General features: G+C 32.7%; 1 protein-coding gene across 1 annotated transcript in view; it reads right to left on the bottom strand.

Annotated features, from left to right (window-relative positions):
* Nucleotides 1–1,725: 1,725 nt before the first annotated feature.
* The window catches only part of LOC132727486 (protein TANC1-like), a 58,751-nt gene continuing 36,100 nt past the window's right edge, over nt 1,726–24,376 (bottom strand). The window contains 19 exon segments of the mRNA XM_060713018.1: nt 1,726–2,726; nt 3,198–3,298; nt 3,834–3,980; nt 4,365–4,534; nt 4,537–4,567; nt 4,945–5,129; nt 5,446–5,703; nt 6,229–6,313; nt 6,924–7,100; nt 8,712–8,948; nt 12,451–12,682; nt 13,990–15,136; nt 15,610–15,751; nt 16,123–16,244; nt 18,071–18,172; nt 18,507–18,671; nt 20,114–20,353; nt 20,801–20,922; nt 21,334–21,514. Coding sequence (XP_060569001.1) covers nt 2,555–2,726; nt 3,198–3,298; nt 3,834–3,980; nt 4,365–4,534; nt 4,537–4,567; nt 4,945–5,129; nt 5,446–5,703; nt 6,229–6,313; nt 6,924–7,100; nt 8,712–8,948; nt 12,451–12,682; nt 13,990–15,136; nt 15,610–15,751; nt 16,123–16,244; nt 18,071–18,172; nt 18,507–18,671; nt 20,114–20,353; nt 20,801–20,922; nt 21,334–21,514 — 4,016 coding nt within the window. The 3' untranslated portion in view covers nt 1,726–2,554.

Here is a 24,376-nt window from a genome sequence, read left to right as displayed (position 1 = left end):
ATTTTTTTAGAAATTTATTTTTTCTCACTTTTTGAAATAACACATTTGCTATTTCTTTGAATTTGTAATGCTTTTCTCTCTTCACAACCCTATAAAAGACAGACAACTTTAAACTTTATCTAATAAAACATATAAAATATATACATGTATTCATAAATTATTCTATCCTATCAACCATCTTACATTTGGCCTTGGTTATAAAAACTAAAATGTGGAAACCAGTCTCATCCTCAATGCATCTGATAGGTTAATTTTGAATTCAATTTTAAATTAGCCAATGAGAAGGCTTGCAATCAAAGACTGGTTTTCAAACTTAATTTCATATCCAATGACTCAATTATTTGTTTGTACTGTAATATATATTTATATGTACATTTAAATTCTGAGAAACAAAAATATTTGCATTTTCATTCTTCCTAACAATCTGTGAAAAATATGATAGTGTATTTTATTATTCACTAAGAAAATGGCAAAATATAATTCAAATAAATCTATAATTTATTAAAACTGAAGACTTGCTATATATAGTAAATCAAGCAAATGCCACTTTGCATGTAGGAAAAGAAAATTCTGAAGAGTACTGCATTTGAGTCAATTTAATATTATTTTAAAGAAATGATTTTTTTACCAAAAAATGTTTTCCAAAGCTTTAATTTAAAACAGAACACTTCAAAATAAAAAATAATAAAATAATATAAAAACATTAACTGTATGTTAAACTTGTAAAATATATCGTGCCCTAATTGAAATGTATAAACAAAACTGAGTTTGGTCAATTACAGAATAGTCCTCTGTAAAACTAAGTTCAACTTAACTAGTTCAGTCCTATGTGACTTTATATTTGACTTTAAGAAGATAAAATAACCATTAAAACAAACAACATATATTTAAAATAGCACTGAACAAATAATTCCTACAGCAAATCTGGTAATGAAAATAAAGCCTTTCTTTTATAACATGTATAAAATATATAAAATGATTATTTACAGGTATGCCAGTGAATATTAAAATGATATGATACATATGTAATGAAATTTACAATATTAATGTATAAGATATTTACAGTGGTAGAAATTTTTAACATTTTTGCACCATATTTAAGCACATCAATAAATCATAAATAAATGTACATTCTAAAATCAAGAATTCCTAAAATCTATTATCTGTCAATGCTTGAAAGAAATCACTTCAAAAGATATTATACAAAAAGTATCTATCTTTTTCAACAACATGGTAGTTGCAGAATATTTACAAACATGCTGATTTTATAATATCTTATAATTTCATTTACACTTATAATAATGAAAAAGTACACTATAATTTTACCCAGTATCAGGAAAAGGTGCTCATATTTTACCAAGTGACATTTTATCTTAATGCATCAATACATAGACATTCTATCACATGGTATCTATACATGTGCAAGATGATATTCTCTCACATGGTATCTATACATGTGTAAAATGACATTCTCTCACATGGTACCTATACATTTGCAAGATGACTTTCTCTCACATGGTATCTATACATGTGTAAAATGACATTCTCTCACATGGTATCTATACATGTGTAAGATGACTTTAATGAACTATTCAATGAAATCTATTTCCTTAAAACAATTTCAGTGCCTGCCTCCCCTGAAAAAAGGTATGACACATTGGTGTCTTAGTAAATTGTATTTATAAAAATGAGTAAAAAAATCACAATTTCTAATAAAAAGTTACCGAAATAAATTCTATAGTTAAAACTATCAAAATGAATGAAGCATAAAAAATATCTAAGAAAAGCATGGTTTTTACAAATTCCGAAAAAATCGGACAAAGTGAAAAAGCTTAAAAAACAAAGAGCTTATAAGCAAATCAATGCAGGAAATTTCTACTGTTATGTAAACACAGAAGTAGACACTTCAAAATGTTTTATATGAATGAAGACAATGTGTTCTATTGCACGTCTTTAACTCTTTGAATTCGCAACAAAGCTGCCTGTATAGCATATACTCTTTATTGTCCTTGTTAATATAATTTGTTACAGAAAATTAGCATAGCATCTACATCTAGCAACGTTCATGTATGTATGTTGTCAGAATTTGACCCTTACTCTAAAAAATGATCTAGAATCTTCTGTAGCATAGTTTATCCAGGGTTTACTAACTATTCCTTAAGACAATAATGTATATATTTTGCTTGCAACTTTTTTCCACTTTTTTCCTCACATTAATCTAAAGATAACATTTTCTTTATCATTACAGTGTATGATCTTTTTCAACTTATTTTACAAGTTACTTTTAGTAATGGTGCTTTTGACATTGTTCTCCTCTGGACCAACTTTATTTTCTTTATCTTTAGTATAAACTTTTTTTTTGAGTACTCCTCTGTCTTTAGTGTCAACTTATTTTATCAGTACTAGTTCTTTATCTTCAACAGAAATTCATTTTACGAGTTCTACTTCTCTATTTTCAGTATCAACTTATTTCATGAGTAGCAGTTCCATATCTTTAGTATCAACTTTGCATTAAAGGTCTCTATGACAATGTTCTCTAGCATTTGATCATTGTTCACAAAGCTGTTTCATTTGATCTTCTATTCTCGTCCGAGTCTTGTGCTTCCTCACTCCTTGCCTGCTCCAGGCACTCGTCTCGCACACGCACAAGAAGTCTCTGTAACTCTCTATTGGTTGGTGCTAGTTTCAAAGCTTCCTTCAGATCTTCCATGGCTGATGCGTATAGTCTACAAAAATTGGAAAAATTATGTTAAATTTTTTTTATACTCTAGTGCCACCTTTGTTTGAATATTCCCAATAAAAACTTAACCACGTATAGACTCCCAGTAAAAGGATTTTCTATTTGGAACAAACACCCAATACATTTATATGTAAAAGAACTGCTAAATAAAGTTTTTAAATATAGATATTTTCTATGATATAACTACATGGAAAATTCCTAATTTATATGCATTAAATTCTCTTATTAAAATTTTATTGGAAAACTGTACATACATGTTTTGAGTAAAAAATTTTGTATCCATTAATTACTGTGTCATGTCTTAAACTATTAACCATTGGAGAAGGTCAGGGAGGTATATTTTTTTTGTTACAATATTTAAACAAGTCTAAAAAAGATTACTTTTGAGCCAATGAATAATTTGATGTCAAGTATGACCTATGGAACACAACATGGATATAAAAAAATGTTTGCTCACCTGTGATCCCTCTTGGCCCTGGCACGAGCATAGTATGCCTCAAAACATTTAGGTTTTAATTCAAGGGCCTTGGATGCCAGCTCTATTGCACCATCACAATCCTGAAAATGATTACAAATAATGTATTTACTCAATGTAAGTGAATTGTAATGTCAGATATAGTTTTATCTTTCTAATCTTTTCTTATCTTTAGCTTTCCGGTTATTTTTCATCTTATACATGTACATGTATTACAGAGGCCTCATCCAAAGTGAAATTTTCCTTTAAAATCATGCGCTTTTCCCCAAAATTTGAGAACATTTACAAGCTTTTTTACTTCCCAAATAAGCAACTTTAGCAATAATTTCCCCCTAAAACAAGAGGCTAAGGACTCTTCCAAATCAAGTGAGAAAAACCCACTGCTTTCATTAATGTACAAGAAACTAGTTACTTTATTAACTTTATTCAGACAAACGCAAAGCTTGGTTACTTAGAAAGTTGCTTGATAAGAATCAAATTTGCTTCAAAATAATCATTCATCTAATCTGTCATCTAATCAAACAAATAATTAAAATATATGACTAAAGGTCCTTAGATTACATTGTATTGACTGTACTGTAGTTGAAAATACTCGTATGAGTATAAAATCACACTTACATTCATTTTTCGCTTGCATCTGGAGAGATTCAGCATCAAATTGAGTTTGACTTCTTTAAATGTTTTGTAATCATCACCAAAATCTTCCTGTGGAAATTTCTTCAAGGCATACTGATAACGCTGAGCTGCTTCTTTTGTACGATTTTTCTGAAAACAAAGACAACAGATACAGATTAATAATATCTCATGATTTTTCTTATCATAAAACACATAATATTATTTCCCAATCAAATTTAAAATTTCAGAAACAAAGTTTAGATAGGTGTGTTTAAGGTATAAATTTCTTTTTTTACAAAACGAAGAAGGGAGACTAATCTTACACAGATAGCATAATCATTAAAGAGTGAAAAACTATATGAGGCTTATAAAAAAAAAAAACCCCCCATTATTCCCTTTTTTTGCAACCGAAAAACAACAGAACGAGCAACAAACAACGAAGACGCAAAAATCTTAGAAAATAAAACACCACAACGATGCCATATCATCCGTTCTGTATATTGGAGAATGTTAAAAATGTTAGTCATGACTTACTCTATATAAGACATTTCCATCTTCCATCAATTTATTAAGGAGTAGTAACATAACGTCCGGTTTTCCGGAAGCAACTGCCCACGTCATCTGACCTAGTTTGGCTCCTTTACGTAAGAAGCAGACCACAACTGCAGTATTCCTGCGATCAATGGCACGGTCTAACGCTCTCATCCATTTAGATCATTTTGTTTAATTTTGGGGACCTTGGCATCATACGACCAAAAAGGGCAAAATTTTTCAAAGGTTTAAGACAGAAAAGAAAGAATATAAATGGCATATTTTAAAAAAACGTAACAGGATCAAATCCATAAAAATTTTAAAAACTTAAATTTATAAATTATTAGAATAAAAAATTAGAACAGAAAACAGCCACACAGATAGCTAAAAGCACTCTCTTAGACTTTAGTTTGCCCCAAAAGTTCTACCACATTTAATGGTTAATAATATCTACATTTGATAGTTAATAATAACTAACAGATTTCGCCTGGACCTGTGCACTATGATGTTATCCCAAATTTAGTTGTTTTTGTCTGTTGCCTGACATTATCTAGTTAAACTATGAAAGGTCTCTGATTTTAACCAAACTTACCACTTGAGCATCACCGTGGAAAGCTGCTAGTTGTAGTGGACTTCTACCACATCTGTCTGCATGATGTAGGTGCGAGCCTCTGTCCAACAAGGATTGTATAATATGTAGGTGACCCTTTAAACAACCCCAACAGAGTGCAGTCAGACCTTCCTTGTCTGTCTTGTGGATTGAAGCTCCTAATGAAGTACATGTTGATAATTTGATAAAGTTACAGTGGCAAAGATGTTAGGAAATCAAATGAAATACTAAAACTGCCAAAGATAAAAATTAATCCAAAAGATTAATAAATTTAAGTTTTTTCCTATTTAAACCTAGTGAACAATTTTTACAATTAAAGTAAACTAAATTGTATTTAAAGGAAAATCAGGATGTGGAATAATTTTACAAACTTTCAATCAGTATGTTACACAGAGCAGACAACAAATTAACAATTCTATTTTTGGTAAGAAAACTATTTACAAACTTGTTCAAATCATGAATTAACAGTCATACCTCTTGACAACAACATCTCAAGGACTCCGATGTGACCTTTGTATGCTGCAATCATCAGTGGAGTGCGGCCATGTTTGTCCGTCTGCTCAATCGAGGAACCCAAAGAAAGCAAAAGATCCACAAGTTCCCACTTCCCAGCTTCTACAGCACACAGCAATGGGCTGAATGACTTCATATTTGTTGTTTCAGGGCTAGCACCTGTCTTTAATAACCACAGAACTATCTCCTTACGTCCATTCAAACAGGCTGCTGTCAATGCTACAAGGGAGATAATTTCTCAATATAACAACTTCCAAACTGCATCATTTTAAGAGTCACTGTGCAAAAAATGTTGAATATTTTTTTGACTTGTAACAAATTTAAGCAAACAAGTTCGAGATTCAAATTTCTTAACAAACATACTACAATTTCAAGTAAGTCAATAAACATGTACTGAAAGAAGTAGTGGCCTATTACTTATAATATTTTGCTCTCAAACTTGAGGTTATAGTGTTGTTGTTATATTTTTCTGGTCCCTGGGATCATTGATTCCAGCACTTTTAAAGTGTTGAAAATTAAGTATAACTCAAGCCGGTGCTTGGGGGCATGAGGGTTGTTGCATTTTTTCATTACCCATCATGAACAGACTCAATCAAACCGAGTCTGCAATTTTCATGTAATTTTTTTTGTGATTAATGCTTCTGAGGGATCACTTTTTTCCAAATTTTTTTTTCAGAAGTTTGATTTCTACTGTGGTAACAATCATATTTTCACGTAACTATGATATACATGAGTAATACTTACGAGTTTCTCCCAGCAAGGTGTCGACTACATCTAAGCCAAAACCATCACGAATATTTCTGTTAAGATGAAGGAGGAACTCGCAGATCTATAGATGAAGAGAAAATAATAAAATCATTATGGCTGGTAAACAATTTAAATAACATAATAACATTTGTGTCAGATTTTATGTTTCCATATTAGTCTACAGAATAGAAAAACTACATGCAACTTTAATAATTTAGCATATTGCTTTCGGTGAATCTCTCTTCAGTGCTAGGGGGCGTGGACGGTAACTTGCACTTTCCAGTACTGTCCATGAACAGGCTCAATCAAACAGAGCCTGCAACATTTTCAATTTTGTTGTGTTGGGCTTTCTTTAGGGATTCTGTTTTTCTCTATTTTAAGATATGCCAAGTCACGTGTAGACTTCAGCAATGCTGGTTTAGAAAGACATTGGATGCCCTGCTGTGCATTACTTAAGGTATGAGTGGGCACCTAAGAAAAACCATCATCATTCTATAAACTGGCTGGAAGGTGAATGAATCAAAAACCCTTGATGGGACTAAAACAAAAATCTGTAAGACATCCTTAAAATTACACATAAAATCAAAGATAAAATAGTATTCTTTCTGTATGAAAGTAATAATATATCAATAAAATTTTATTTGTTGGTTCCACAATTTTCAAAAACAATGAAGCAAATGAGAAATATTTACATCTTTGTGTGCCATAGCCGCAGCTACGATAAATGACTGCTGCATAGCTTCCACCTTGGTCACCTGACCTTCATTGATTATCCAATCACATTGCAGTAAATATACCAGCGTGTCAAGGTGTCCGTTCACTGCTGCATGAATACAGGCACACTGACCACTGTTGTCAACATGGTTTATCTGAAAAAGAAACAAGAAATATTTTGAATTTTCTTAAATAATATCATTTTTCTTTTACTTAGTATGTGATATGGCAAATGCACAGTTCGAGTCACTGTATCATTTATTGAAAGTCTATATAATTCAACATGTATTGATTATTATGATCACATGCACCAGTCTGTTACATCCGATCACCCTACGTTTCATTGCAAGCTTATTTAATTCAACATGTGTCTTTTCTTGCAAACACAGGAAGTAGATGCATAAGACCCACTGTGATATGTCTGGCTACGCTAGTGGGAAAAGTTCTGGGATGCTCTTTTAATCCTTTACCTGCTGAATTTGTGCAACTGACTTGCCATGGTTTGAATTTGGTACAGTCCATTCAAAGTTTTAGGGATTTCAATATCAAAATACAAAAGTTGAGCTAACAACAGTATAGAGCCTAGTCAGAATGCATGCTGGTTCCAAAAGGTTAAAGGTTAAACATTATCACAAGTCAAGCAAAAGCATGTTCCTAGGCCAAAACCATGCTCCTAACCATGATTTAGGCAGAGTCTCCAATATTATGCATGCAAGCTTCATGAATTCCTCATAAGGACAAATTCAACAGTCCTATATTTGCATATTCAATGATAAAGGATTACTTATGACAAGAATATTATGGAGAAAATATCCAATGTCATTTACTAGCTCTGATCATGTGTATAATGCGTATATATGAGACAAACCAGTCAAGTAAATGTCACAAAAAAGATAAATAACATAAACCAGACCATTTTAACTTGAAATTCTATCAAATAACCAATATAAACGATAATATCCAAAAATACCTCTATAAAGTATCAATAAACATACTATTATATATAGGGGGTATTTTTTTTTTAGATATTATCCATAATATTGGTTATTTAATAGAATTTCAAGTTCCTGTGATTTAACTGTCCTATGTAAACAAACAAACTTCGAAAAAAATGAAACTTTTCCAAATACTGTTTCTTTTCTTTTCCCCCACTACAAAATGCCTTTATTCACAAGTACCACAAACAATTGCTAATCTAGTTGGCAATTTCTCTCCTTGTTAAGGCCTTAACAGGCTTTATCAAATAGTGTTTGGGAGAATAAATGATTAATAGAAAACTCTTGTCACACAAGTCTGGAGAACTGGGGCATAGAAAATGAAGATGAGAGAACCATGTTTATTTTATACACATGGGAATCTGGTAAGGATTTTCTTTCAAAAGTGATTAAGATAGACCAGTCTGAATAAGATGCTGAAGAAACTATTCATTAACAATAGCTTCACACTGTATCTTATCAAAGAAGAGACAATTGTGCATCATTCTGAAGTGATAAAAATTGCTTGCTTTTTTTAACAAACAAAGATCTGCAAAAAAAACTCCCAAGATATGTCCATAGGATATGCCTGCCCCACCATTTCACTGTTTTGTTAGTCTACATGCCGACAGCCTAATGGACTCATGTATTTAAAGAGGCAAATCTTTACCCCCCATTTGGGCATAAAAAATGCATGACCACATAAACAGACTGATAACACAAAGAGTCTTGTAGCATGTTTGACATTGTTTGACCTTTGGTCTGTTTTAACCACCACAAAATGTTCCTTACCTTTGCATGTCTAAGGTACAGCATTTTCAGAATATCAGCATGGCCGTTAGCCGCAGCATAGCACAGTGCTGACATTCCGGTGTCGGACACGGCGTCAACACTGGCATTAAACTCTAGCAGTAATGACACCATGTCTGTGAGACCTTCCTTGGCAGCTATACAGAGTATGGGTGAATTATCCTCATACACGGTCCGTGTGTTGGGGTTGGCACCAGATAGTAGTATCAGACGACTCACCTTAAAAATAAAACAATACGTTTTTTGATAAATCGTTATAATTTACCCTAAAATCAATATAATTAAGCCTTTTATACTGTACAACAGTTTTAAATCCTTGATAAATCAATATAATTTCCCCCAAAATCAATATATTTTTTAAAACCCTTTCATGCTGTAGAAAAGTTAAATCCTTGATAAATCAATATGATTTACCCTTTCATTATATTGAAGGTTTTGTTAAATCAATATAAAATTAATCCTTCCATATTTTATTAATGTTATGTTTTTGTTAAATCAATATAATTAACCCCTTCTGCTGTACAAAAGTAAAATCCTTGATAAATCAATGATTAACCCTTTCATTATATATTTTAGGTTTTGTTAAATCAATATAATAATTAATCTTTTCATACTTTATTAATGTTATGTTTTTGATAAATCAATATAATTTACCCTATATATATATATATATATATATATATATATATATATATATATATATATATATATATATGCTGCATTTTGAGTTTTAAAATAAAATGCTTTCAACATACTTGTATGAAAGATATATGATAGTTAATTGTCTTATTATAGCAAATGGCACATGCTGCTCAAAATTATTACTTAACGGATAAAACCAAACTTGTATAATAGCAAAATAATATTGTGTTCTCATACACTACATTCTGTTTACGTACAATATTCATGTGTGTTAAATAACAGAGAAATTCAACTCTTTCAAAATTCGACTAAGATTATGGGAACAATATGATTTTACTGTTGATTAATTTCTTAAAAATATTTCATAAAATATAGCTTTATACCCTATAAGGACCTTATTACTAGTTTTCTATTTTTCAAATTTCCCAAAAGTTATAACATACAAAATAATTATGTCTGAAGAGGTTTATACCAGAAACCATCAATTATCTATTACAGAAAGTAAGAAACTATCATTGGTTTAATTTTGCACCAAGAGTTCTCCAGAAGCTGAGCTCTTAGTGTCTACAAGGGTGCCAAATTGCTTTAAATTGTGCCAAAAACGATTTCTGGTCCACCAATTACTATACTATTAGCATATATATTACAAAAATATACTTGTCTCATTCAGGAATATGAATTGTATAAACAATATTTCCGACTATGAGGTCATTATCATTATGCATTATACAATGTATTTTCTGGCAATTCTTATTGAACACAAGGGTGCCATAGTCACAAAATACGCCCGTTTACGAAAAAGCTTTAGATGGAGATGGGGGCATTATGGATAAGTGTTATCTAGCAAGCAAGTTTTTATTCTTGGCACTGTGTTGTTAAATGAACCTTAAAACAAATCAATAGGGAAGATATGCACAGAATGTGTGACCTTGACCTTGGTCGCAGGGACCTGAATTTTATGCACGGCACTCAGCCTCACAATGATGAACATTTGTGCCAAATTATATTGAAATCCCTCTATGCATGTAGAAGTTTTGCTCCAGACAAGTGTTTTTCTATGAGCTCTAACTGTGACCTTCACCTTTGACCTAGAGACTTGATTTATGTGCAGGGCACTACGTCTCATGGTGGTGAACAATTCTATAAAAGTAACATTAAAATTCCTCCATGCATGTAGAAAATACACTCCGGACAACATCTGGATATTTAATCATCTCCAGTGACCTTGACCTTGCAAATATTAACCTAAATTAAATGTGTAACACCTGTAGTCATGATAGTTACCATTTGTGCTACAATCCATCAATAAATGATGACTAAATGGTCCCTATAACCATCTTCAAATTTTTATCTGAACTTTGACCTCTATGTGTAACCTTGACTTTGGTCGCAGGGATCTGAATTTTGCATGCGACACTCAGCCTCACAATGGTGAACATTTGTGCCAAGTTATATTGAAAACCCCCTATGAATGTAGAAGTTTTGCTCCGGACAAGCGTTTTTCAATGAGCTCTAAGTGTGACCTTGACCTTTGACCTGGAGACCTGGATCATGCATGGAGCAATACATATCATGGTGGTGAGCATTTCCATAAAGTATTATAAAAATTCTTCCATACATGTAGGAGATATGCTCCAGACAAAATCTGGATATTTCACCATCTTTAGTGACCTTGACCTTGCATATATTGACCTAAAGTACATGTGTCACAGCCGTAGTCATTATAATGACCATTTGTGTTACAATCCCTCAATAAATGATGATTAAATCGTCCCTATACACATCTTCATATTTTTACTTTTTTTAAACGGGCGTATAAAAAGTACATGTAATTTAATAACTAAAAAATTCTGATTTAAGATTTTAGTCTAGGGAAATACATTTCATTACAATTCTTAATCTTTGAATGAGCTGAACTGATATTTACTTGAAAATTAAAATATAATTAAATTTCTATGAGAAAGTATTTACATTTGATAAGGTAATTACTGTATGATCTTTATGAACAAATACCAAGTCTACAGAACACCATAGTTATCACAGTTAAGTATCTTGACCAATGAATGAAACATGTGTAAATAAATGTTACATTCTTTACAACATACTCAAGTCCAAGAAAGAGGATTATTTCATGCCCTTTGATTAAATTCTATTTTTAGAAAATAGATCAAGGGGAGTAATTGTGTAAGTCATTTATGAACAAAGTAATAACTTTGTTGTCTCCCTTTGATTAAATTCTATTTACAAAATCTGGATATTTCATCATCTTTAGTGACCTTGACCTTGTATATATTGACCTAAATTATATGTATCACAGCCATAGTCTTGATAATGACCATTTGTGTTACAATCCCTCAATAAATGATGACTAAATGGTCCATATACACATCTTCATATTTTTATCTGAACTTTGACCTCTAAGTGTGACCTTGACCTTGGCCGCAAGGACCTGAATCTTGCACGCGACACTCCGCCTCACAATGGTGAACATTTGTGCCAAGTAATATTGAAATCCCTCTATACATGTGGAAGTTTTGCTCCGGACAAGCATTTTTCAATGAGCTCTAAGTGTGACCTTGACCTTTGACCTAGAGACCTGGTTCATGTGCGCGACACTGCTCCTCATAGTGGTGAACATTTATATGAAGTTTCATTAAAATCCCTCCATACATGTAGGAGATATGCTCCGGACAAAATTGGACGCCGCCCGCCCGCCCGCCCGCCCGACCGCCCCGCCAGGGGCGTTCCCATAATACGTCCCGTTTTTCAAACGGGCGTATAAAAATGAGATCATGTTGAAAATTCCTTCATTAAAACCAGTAGAAATAATAAGAAATACAAGTTTTCCACCTTGTACACACTACAAACTTAACATTTATATAAGGGTATAATTTTCAAAATCATTTAGAATACATCTATTAAAGTTTAACAATTTTTTTATATCAATATTATACAAGATTGTGAACACTTAAATTTAACAGATATCAATTTTAACGCTGCCTTCCCCCTCCCTCTATTCCTTTGAAATTATCTCAATCACTATTGTGTACTCCTTAAAATGCCAGTATGTTTTTCTTACCTTCACATTAGGAGAGTACAGATTGCGCAATGAGACTAGAGAGCCACTAAGGTTGTCAGCACTGAGAGCTACCCAGAATGCCTGCATATCACGTGACGAGTACCCACGTTGTTTACTAATGTTCTTATAAATATGTGCCTTCAGAATGTGATGTCCGAGCTCTATAGTCTTCTCAGAGTTTAACGGAGCCACCACACGAGATAAGTGGAATGCAAGGAGGGCATGTCCATGCCTGAAAATATATTAGTTAAAATGCACATGTAATTCATTCTGTTTAACATGTCAAATTAAAAAGTAGTGAATTACTTTTCCTTGAATTACTTTTCCTTTACTTGGGGAAAAAAGGTATATTTTTTCTTTAATGACTGCTTGGTTTTAATCTTTATTGATATTTTTCAGGATTTAGGGTGCAGGGAATGGTTTCCGGTACCTTTTGGATTGAAAGACTGCATCACAAATAACTTTCATAGGAGGAAAAAGTAAAAGCAATATTATAAATGATAATTAAATTTTCTGATGAAAAATTAAAACAACAAAATGTAATTCTTAAATATCAAGAATTACCGAAAAAATTAAAGTTTCAGTTTGAACAATTTTTCATTCATTATTTTAGAAGAAATTTAATCAAGGTAGGGGCAGAAAAAATACTTTTTTAAAAAGAAAAATGGGGGACTATTTCAGACCCTGTATGACAATTGTCTTTAAATTTTTAATAAAAACTTCAATTAGAAAAACTGATAGAATAATTAACAAGAGCTGTCGGTAGGACAGCAACGCTCGACTATTCTTAGTGCTTGATAGTAAAAAAAATGCTTGATACAGTTACCTCCTCCTGTTTACAGGTTGGGGTCATGATGGTGAACAAGTGTGCAAAGTTTCAAAGCCATATGTCAATGGACTTTGAAAATATTTGAACTATTACAAAAACTTTAACGTAAATTCTAAGTCGAAAAAGGGGCATAATTCTGTCAAAATGCTTGATAGAGTTACCTCCTACTGTTTACAGATTGGGGTCATGATGTTGAACAAGTGTGCAAAGTTTCAAAGCCATATGTCAATGGACTTTGAAAATATTTGAACTATTACAAAAACTTTAACGTAAATTCTAAGTCGAAAAAGGGGCATAATTCTGTCAAAATGCTTGATAGAGTTTACCTCCTCCTGTCTACAGGTTGGGGTCATGATGCTGAACAAGTGTGCAAAGTTTCAAAGCCATATGTCAATGGACTTTGAAAATATTTGAACTATTACAAAAACTTTAACGTAAATTCTAAGTCGAAAAAGGGGCATAATTCTGTCAAAATGCTTGATAGAGTTACCTCCTCCTGTCTAAAGGTTGGGGTCATGATGGTGAACAAGTGTGCAAAGTTTCAAAGCCATATGTCAATGGACTTTGAAAATATTTGAACTATTACAAAAACTTTAACATAAGTGGTTACGCGGACGCGGACGCGGACGCCGACGCTCGGGTGACTGCAATAGCTCTACTTATTCTTATCGAATAGTCGAGCTAAAAAAGAAATATGTTTCAATGCTCACCTTAAATCACAGAGGAACTTTGTACTGTTATCTGAGTCTTCACGGCGAATCAGCCAATCTCGGAATGCCGGATGGAAAAACACAAAAGTGCCATCCCGCCTCTGGTACAAAAGACCTGACATTAACCCTAGCCTTTGCTGAAAATCTTCCCAAGTTACGTATCTGTCTGTAAACCCTGAATTCAAGGCCTGGAAAATTTCTTCCCCAGTCAATGGATAGAGGGAGGCAAGGCATACACCAAGTATTGGCGAAATTTTTTCGAAAGATCTCACACTTGGAAATTTAATGTTAAACTGTAAGAGGAACACTTCTGATAAAGTCACCGGTAAAATTTTGTAGTTTGAACTTTTAAGCACAACTTGCCCTTGCTCTATTAAATCTAACGTTTGTTTGCAAAATAAGAAAGACCCGTGGCTTAGACCCTGAACGTACGAAGCGAATTTAACTTGCGTAGTTGCATCTAATGTTTTCAAAGCCATATTGCGTTTTATTTGAACGCAGGATTGCACTCGATGAATCACATATTCTTGCAGATCTCTCACTAACATTTCATTGCCTTCAACTTTGTCTATATATATCCTTGGAAACGGCAACGAATTTGTAATCTCTATCATGTTATTATGTACACTTAGCACTAATTTCAGCCATCGTGGAAATTTTTCAATATGGCGTACGATAAAAGAAGCCACAGTATCACCGTAGTCCGGTTTATGAAACTCCGCCTCATTTAAACCGTCCACGACTAACAAACACGTATCAGCGTCCATTTTCCCACTTTGTGTCAATTGTTCAAGCGGCTCTAAAATTCCTTTAGTGAACGAACTAGACGGATCTTGCACACACTGTTTCAGACTTAATATATGCTGTAACTGCGTGTCTTGTAGCAAAAGTTCTCTGTACGCAGACAGCTGTGGAGCGTGCGCAAGATACGCCGCCACACTGTGAACAAACTCCGGCACCATACACGTCACATTGACGTCAGCTTGGCAATAATGATACGCCACAACTTGTGACCCTAGTGTTCGTAAAGCGTCATAATTAAGACTATTATTTGAACCACTCAAATTCTGCTGTTTATTCAGTGTTGATGTTGGGCTGTAATTCATCCCACCATTCAATAACCTATCACCTTGCCTGTTTGTAGGAGCTGAAAACATGTAAAAAAGATGTTTTACTCCACCATATCAAATGCTCAATACAAAAGTGCAAAGAAAATGCATAAACTTTTAAAAAAATTTCAAAGTTGTGAGCATAATTTCTAGGCATATTAAACTTCAGCACCCTCAAATTATAATAGTTATAATTGAAGTATATGCTTGCCTATATATAGTAATTAATTTGGTGGCATGGGAGAACAAACCTAAATGCACACATATTTTCATCAAAGATTTGACAAGATCAATTATACATTTTCATCCAAAAACTGGTTCTAAACCTTCATTCCACTAAACAATGGTCATATGGTTCTAAAAACATAACATTCATATAAAATATAATTTTCAATCACAAAACACTTACAGAAATAGTCCAAAAATCAAAGGTTTATTTGAGGTTGCTACTATTTTTAACAGATAAAATTTCAAATAAGTATTGTCAACATCAAGATCTGAGATTACTCACCCTGGACTAGACCGGTTTTGCCATCACCAAAGCAACTATGAGCCACTAGTTGTTCTACAATGGCAGTTTTCCCACTACCAATACCTCCAACAATGATCACACCAGATGGCTGGTCAGAACTAGTATGTTCACCATTCAATGACTGAAACATAGTAAAACCATACACTATAGTAGTCAATCATAAAATTTAACAAATACAATATTGTCAAACCTTTTACCTATTTACCAGTATTATAATTGACAAGTTTTGTTCAAGTGCAAATATTAAGTAAAAACATCAGTAAAATTGACCAAGATATATAACATACTTTTTAGTAATTGACAGATGTAAACAGAAAAATGTTAAAACAGAACTTCGGAATTCATTCCATTTTATCAATAAATTCTTGTTCAATTTATATAATGATAATAAAATAACATAGATAAAGATTATTTAATGAAGTCATAATCCTAAATAAGAAAAATTATTAATCAAGAAAAATATTTAACAATTATAAGGCACAACAATCTTACCAGATCAATATCTTTAAAGATCCATTCTCGTCCAATGAACATGGCTGTTCCTTCAGCATGTGGTATCTCAAAGTTAATGGCATTAACATGAAGCTGTGGTGGTCGAATAGGTGTTATACGTACTGAAAAATAAAACAGAAATTATCATACAAGATCCTCTCTTAAACTATGATATGCTCCCCTATGTCACTTTGATAAAACTTAAAACATGGCCTTACATTGAGGAGAAGTAGGAAAACCTATTTTAAGCGACTGTGACTGACCAAATTTACCATATACCCCTACACAAAGGGTACAGGTCTATGGAAAACACCAACACACCAAATATCTTAGTGAGTGAGTGAAGATGCTAAGAGAAACAATAACTATGTGTGATAGGGCTGAAAAGTTTTCCTTTCTGGTGTTTTTTTCCTCATCAACTTTAACATGAATTCCAGCGGTCGACCCACCTTACTGGCTTTCCTGGATAATTAACACGTAATTTCTAATTTCTCCACAAGTAAGGGACTACTTATCTCACATGAGTTCTGTTTGTTTGTTTTTTTCATTTTACGCATTTTCCCCCAACAGTATTTCAGTCATATAGGCAGGTAGTTTCCTAACCATCGTTCCTGGAGAGTTACACCAGTACTAGACTACCTTCCTCTGTGCTAAACTACCAAAGCATCTCCCAGGGATCGAACCCACGCCAGAGAGGTAACTGGATTCGAAGTCATCGACTCTAACCCCTTGACCACGGAGGCAGTTACATGAGTTCTGAATCAGGGGTTAGAGACAAATGATCCTCAGACTCGATATCTAAGATCAATCGTCACAGAGAAATCACGCCTCATTCGAGGATCAAACCAGAGACCCCTGGTGTGCTTAAGAGACTAGGGTTATCAATGTGCGCCTCTATTAACATTGAGAGGATGGTCTTAACATATTACATTTATTTAAACTAATACATTAAAATCATAAGCCAGTTACATCATGTTTTTTTCTTCTTGTTCTGAATTCTGAATATGATAGCATATATTATCTGTATTAAAATGTAGATTATTAAATCACAAATACCTAAAATTTTATATTCATTTTGACAGTTGTAGTTACATAACTGCATGTAAATCTGGAATTATTGCGACATTTATTACATTCATTTCCTCTTACAACATACACTTTATTGCTTTACACATATTTTGTTACTTCCATCTCTCTAAAACACTTATTGTTTAAGTCTGAATTCATACTTTTTTAATTGTTCGAAATGAGTGGTCCATCCGTTAGAATTTAATCAAAGTATGAACATTTATCACAAGGGAAAAGCAGCAAAAATGTAGAGTAAGTCTCAACATATATGCAGCATCAAATTTGCATAATATAGCCTACATTTAAGTTCTGCCTTACAGTTTTTCTAATAAATGCTTAAAGAAAATTTGATATATTTTAATGTGTAATGAAAAGTATCTTTGATTTTTTCTATACAGACAATACTTTGAAACACTTATGATACAGATAGTACCACTGAAGCATATAATTATATTGTAAGCAGTATCTTTGAAGCATTTATGTTTGGCACAGTAGCTTTAAAGCAGCAATGCCTCCAGATTCAGTCTTATTTTCATGAATATTTTAAATATGTATTTAAAAGTAAAATATTGTGAAGTAATTTACATAATGCAAACACTTGCAATCCACTTACAATTACCAAAAAGAGATCAAAATGAGCAAAAATAGCCCTTATTGCATTAGCAACGCAGTAGAAATATGATTTTAAATACTGCAAAATCAGTCCTATATTGGACATAACATGTAAATTATTACTTGAATCTAAAATATCTTTACTTTTCTTAAAATCTTAGTAAATTTTTCTCAAGTTTAATTTCTTGAGATATACTAGCTCATCTGGAGGCATGCAGCTTTAAAACATTTATGTCATGGAAAGGGTAGAAGGTAATGATAAACTTACATCTTGAATCATCAGTATAGCCTATTGTAGCTCTAGCTGACCGTCGTAGTTTAGACTTGCGACCAAATAAGTTCAAATCTTCAATAGCACCAGGTGTAGAAGCTAAACAGGCAAGAGAGAAGAAAATAATTACCGGTATCTATTATACAAAAAATATAAAAGAAAGACCCCATCCCCTCTCCTTCTCAGCTTAAAACACATTCAATTTTTTTTTGCATGACTTTGTCCCCTGAACTTTGACAGGTTCATTGTCAATATTAGGAACAAATTTTACAGATTCCAGTTTCTTTTAAACAGGTTTCAATATTAAAATGCTAAAAATTAAGCAGTTAACATGAATGTTCAGATGGCCCTGACTTCATACTGGTGACTTATGAAAGTCATTACTTACTATTTATTATCAGAGAGTAATGTAAGAATTAATTTCAGTGCTTACTTGTGATAGAATGTGGTCTGTTGGAGGTGGCATGTGGACTAATACTTTGACCAGTACTTGTACTAATTATTGACCCCAGACTGTCCGTGCTCGGATCCCGACTATGGTGAGGAACACCGTAGGCAGGGTGTAAGCTACTGTGGCCGCGATCACTACCAGATGAGGCTGAAATTATAAATAAATTGTATATGACTCATCAAATATATTAAAATGAAAGTACAGAATGTTTTCCTTTTTTTTTACAGTAAAACCTCTGCAGAGAAACACTCTTTCAAAAGCAAAGATTTTGGTTGTTGGGTAGGGGTGCTACTATAGACAGGTTAAATTTAGTTTAAAATATTAGTTTGGGAAGATGCGATTCTGTAATTGTAAGTAACAACTTTATTTAATGAGGCTAACACATTCGGTTTGCGGATATTCCATGCAGGTCTCAGGTAAAGAGGTTAATTACTGCTACACAAAGGGTCACTCTGTAGAGGTGACACTGTATTTCTTTTTTTTTCTATAACAGTTTTATCTTTTCAAACGATTCTGCTTCTTAAACACTTTTTCCCTGATATTGTTTTCTTTACTGATTTGATTATTTTTCAAATAACAAACACAAACCATGCAATCTTGAACAATTTAGTTTTTTGGCAGAGCACTAAGACTGAGTTGAAGCATTTGCTTTTGGCATCTGCTACATAATTATATATCTATTACAAATCAAAGTGCATTTTTCCAACTGACTTTGTTAATCAAACACTCTGGAATTGTGTACAACAATATCACAAAAGAGATTCCAACACATAAATTCATTATAGTATTTGAAGTATATAATGCATGCACCTAATATCATAGATTCATTCTGTCTGTACATAACAAGACATTTAATTCATAGATTACATTAATCAAGTACAATATTATCTCCTTCTCTATGTTCTTTTCTCCCTTCTTTTTTATGACAAAATTGTTTTCAGTGATGTTACATAGTTGGATTCAATATACATATTATGCAATATACATTACATATTATGTATTAAAAAATGAAAAGGAAAAGCAGGGCAGAAAAAAAAGGTTCTGCAGACTTCATTTTAACAATTCTTTTTTATCATTTTTATTTTCTTTGTGGTCATATTCTCCAGACAAAATTTGAAAATGTTTACAAAATGCAGACAGTGTAAACTACCACCAGTACAAGTGATTTTATGAAGCATTTATAACTGTTGTCTATGTTATTTATTTGTAAATCTGTTATGTCAAAGTTGTTACATGAAAAAAAAAAAAAAAAACGAAGACATATATTTGAAGGTTGCTGTTATGCAACAATTAGGTTATATGCTAAAGTGTGACTCTGACAATACCTTCCCACAAAATTGTTTAATTTGTTGTCAAAATTTAAATAATATCACAATGGCTCTTCCATAAATAAATAATTATTTTTACACGGCAAAGATGGTGGAAAGTCCGATGTTTTCGCTAACTGACCAGCTATGAATTTGGACTGACAATATTTGATTTTAGGGAATTAAATATAAAAATATATAGATTGTGTTCACACTACAAGGATGTGCAGGATAGTATGTAATGTCAGGGGCTATCATTTCAACGAGGCAGAAATGAAATACCTGTTAGTGTAGACATTGGACTGGTATCAGAGATTCCTCTATCTGGGGTACCATCCCCACTGGTTCCTATTGAAGATACTGTATGATACGACTCATCTCGAAGCTGATTGGTCATTCTCATACCATGTGACATTTGCTCTGGAACCTGATTGGCTGACTTGTCTCCAAGCAACAGTCCTAACCTCATCATGAGGTCGCCATGGGCAACATCAGGTGGTGGTGGAGGTGGGCTGCTTTTACCTTTGGAAAAAAAAGCGTCAAAATGAATAGCTATAAGATTTGAATAACTTTCTTTATTCAGACATCTTTGAAGACAAGTCTAATAAAATGGAAATGTGAGTGCTTTTATCAGATGACCATTCAGAGTTGTTTTTTTTTTCCTTCACTTTTTTTGATCAAGACTGGAATTCTTCAGACACAGGTTTAATAAAGTGCCTTTACCACAGGTTTGACTGTATAATTCATGTGAAAATACCAATAGACCGATTTATATTATTTATCTTTTCGTTTTACACAAGAATGACGAAGTATTTTCATTTAGTTAGGTAAAAACACAGTCTTAAACTAAAAGTTAAACCATTAACAGTTTCATATTCACATTCAAAATGTAAAAATTATTAATTTTTTTATAATTCAATGAAACACGAGATTTTTAAGTAAAAGATACTAAACACTTCTGATACATACCGACTGGTCCTGTGTTATGGACATCAGTATGACCTGGGAGGTCATCTAAATCCTGGCTGTGACCTGCGACCCCGCCGCTGGCATTACTGCTGAAGTCTGGTGAACCAAGCGCAGAATCACTGCTATAAATATATAAAAAATATCACACTATAATATCACTATAATATCCACAGATTGCCTCGGTAAACAGTCATTATCAAAGACAAACTAGTTACTGTAATATCCCAATAAGGTTAAATAAAGTTGGCATTATATCAGATATGAATGAGAAATTAAATACCAAAGAATGGCCCCCACACAGTCCTGAGGAAGTTTCTTTCATTCAATAAATCTGAATGAATTTGTATTTTGCAAAAGATATAAATAAGCCCTCTGGATCAATTTCAAGAATTTTTGCCCTTATCTCATGTCAACAAACAGATTAAACATTATCTGCTGACTTTGCATGATTTTATTAACGAGGTTACCTCATTTGCATATTTCTATATATAGATCAATGACAGTACCTTTATTTTTATATATAGTAACAATACCTGTAGTATGGATCCCCATGCTGTTGTTGATGCCTAGTATATTGGCTACCATGTTGTTGATGTTGTGGAGAGTAACTCTTCATTGAAGGAGGTAGATTTTGTTGGGGATATGCTGATGTAGCTAGTTTGGGTTTCATGGGAACCATAGAAGCTGGAACCTGGCTTTGTTGCATCCTTGAACCTTAAAATAAACAACAAATCACGCATCATTATTCTGTTAAAAATCTTTTTTTTTTTAAAAATAAATCCACCGAAAAAAAGGTAAATCACCATATTCTTCTGAAATAAATATTTTTAAACACATATGAAATATACAGAAACTGTGTGCATCCTTGTGAGAGGTTTGACAAGAAGGAAGATACTGATAAAAGAATTTGTTAGATGGAATTTTTATGTGATGTCTTAGCAAGCTTCAGGAGATCATTGTTTTTACTCCGTGGGTGCCTGCTTGTGCCTGAAATAATGCACAGAGGACCACCTTACCTGTAAAACATGGAAAAATGTGACGTGCTCTTATTAAGGTGTCAGTATGAATTAAACAACCTAACCGGAAAAAAGTGAGCAAATAGAAGGACCCATGTGGTACCATTATAATTAGTCAACTTCACATAATTATTTTTTCCCTGGCACATGTCTGGACAAACTATGACAAAAATGTTATAACTTTAGATTGTAGGATAAAATATGTCAGTGTCAGGTCTATTATATCACAAGGTTATAGTAAATAGTTTCATTATATAATATCAAGCGGAAATTATGCATTAAATCTTTTTCCTAAAACTTTATTACGGCAGAAATATGCACATAATATTTAATGATTGTAACAAAATGCTATTAAAATTACAACATCTCAGATAGTTATCAGTGTGCTGTAACGGGTTAAATACTCCTAAATCTTTGCCGCGCACTTAACACACCCAGAAGATTTAAACTCCTCGTTCCAATCAAAGTGTTACAAAATCAAACATAAAATCAAACATTACAAACATATTTCTTTACTTCATTTTAATTTTATGGCAATCACTCTTTTATTACACAAACAAAGTGTTTCCATTTGCATCTATGCCTCTTGAATAGCAATTACATTGAGTGAAGAACATTCAAGGGCCAACTTTTCTTTGGCACAGTAAATAATGTTAGGTCTCAACAATGTGACTCATACACCAGTGTCTTTCTCAGATACTCAGAAATCAATCCCAATATTAACCAATCACTCACTGCTATTTAAAGCAATCATCAAATGGTGGCATGGCCAAGTGGCTTACATGTTTCACTATAGTAATCTAATGCCTGGTGACTGCGTGGGTTCAAATCCCAACAGGGGCAAGCCATTGATTCTATGAGCATGAAACTTTACACTCATTTCTTAGTACTGGTTGGTTCCAGGAACAGATTCAAGAATGTTTCAGTAAGCTTATAACTTCCAACACAATAAAATTAAAATAAATTAGTATAAACTAAAGCAATCATTTTTTCTCACTAATTTTTTTATGTTTACAATACAAGGATCAAACCCTCTATATCATATCATCTATGGCAATAATTAACCTATAACACTTGGGACACCTTGCCAAGAGAAGCCAATCCTGTGACAGCTTTGATGTTCCAATTTTAAAAACATCAATTACATTACAACCTCTACCATATTATGATGTCAATTTGTTTTTCTACCTAAAGAATAATTCCCATTAATCATGAATCAGCAAAAAGATTTGCAAATTAACCTGCTAAATAACAGACTTGTCCTGCTTTGTAGTTGGAGCAGTCCATTTTAAGTAAAAGGTATTTTAATATCAAAATACAAATATTGAGCTCAACAGTAGAGAGAGGAAATTTGTTCCAGAGCATTTTTTCAGGGGTAGTGGAAGGGGCCCATCCCCTAAATTTCCAGGAAAAATAAAATGGTATTTTTTGGCAGAAGGAGAAGAAAGAACTTAAGGTGGGGAAACTGCATGGTTTTAAAGAATTTTTCGGTGCATTATAATGAGCCCTTAAACTGTCCCTGGTATACTAGGAAAAATGCACTGTGTTCAATAATTACTAGAAGTAAAGGCAAAATTCACTTCAAACAAAAAGAATTTCGTTGGAAAAGAATGAAAAAAACCTCAAAACATATTTTTGTACATAATTAATTAATTGATTAATAAACTGCAATGATCTACATCAGAATTTAAATCTACAGAATGTGCCAAGAAAAACAAGGTAGATCAAAGCCATTCCTTTATATATCAAATGCAAGTGCTTTCAAAACAGGATCATTTAATGGTAAATAGAACTTTAAACAGACTAGTTCACACTGGGATTCAAAATGACTTGTTCACACTGGTGAAATTTTTATCATTAAACAAGAAAGATCAAACATATTTCATTACCAATAGTGAAAATTACTGAACATAATAATCATATATTTATCTACTATATTTCATGAATGACTTGTTGTATACAATAATTCACCAAATAATACTTTAAAAATTTCTCAGAGCATGTCAATGCAAATCTATTCATAAGGGGAAATAAAAACAATTTAGATTTAATCACGCAATTTTGAGGTGAAAATGAATGAAAACTTATACTACAAAAGGAGTGACTTTTCTATACTTGTATTTCAATTATCTAATATTTGTTCCCATATTCAGAGAAGATCAAGCAACTATAGATTCCCATTACAACATTAAATCCAAAATCAAAATGAATATAAACATTATAACGATAAATCGATAAAGAAAATAAATTCCGCTTTAACCTCATTAATCCAGTGAAGTACGGCTCAATACATTTACAACAGCTTTAAAAATAGAACTGAAATGTTTAATTTCAAATTCTGACCTCATGCATATTTTAATACAATATGTTTAAACATAATCATTATTAATTTAAGAAGCGCGGAAAGTGTTACAACCTGTCGCTGTTACAATTGCACCGGTAAGAATAAGCAGAAATTATTGAGTTACACCGTGAAACAAGTGTGCATGATTGCCATGGAAATTGGAAAATAAAATCCAGAGAATCTGAAATTGTTTGAAAATTATTGCATTGCCTACAG

The sequence above is a fragment of the Ruditapes philippinarum genome, unplaced genomic scaffold (assembly GCF_026571515.1).
Source record: "Ruditapes philippinarum isolate M1 unplaced genomic scaffold, ASM2657151v2 ctg1201_1_1_1_1, whole genome shotgun sequence".
Lineage (NCBI taxonomy): Eukaryota > Metazoa > Mollusca > Bivalvia > Venerida > Veneridae > Ruditapes > Ruditapes philippinarum.
This window is presented reverse-complemented; position numbering and strand designations above follow the sequence as displayed.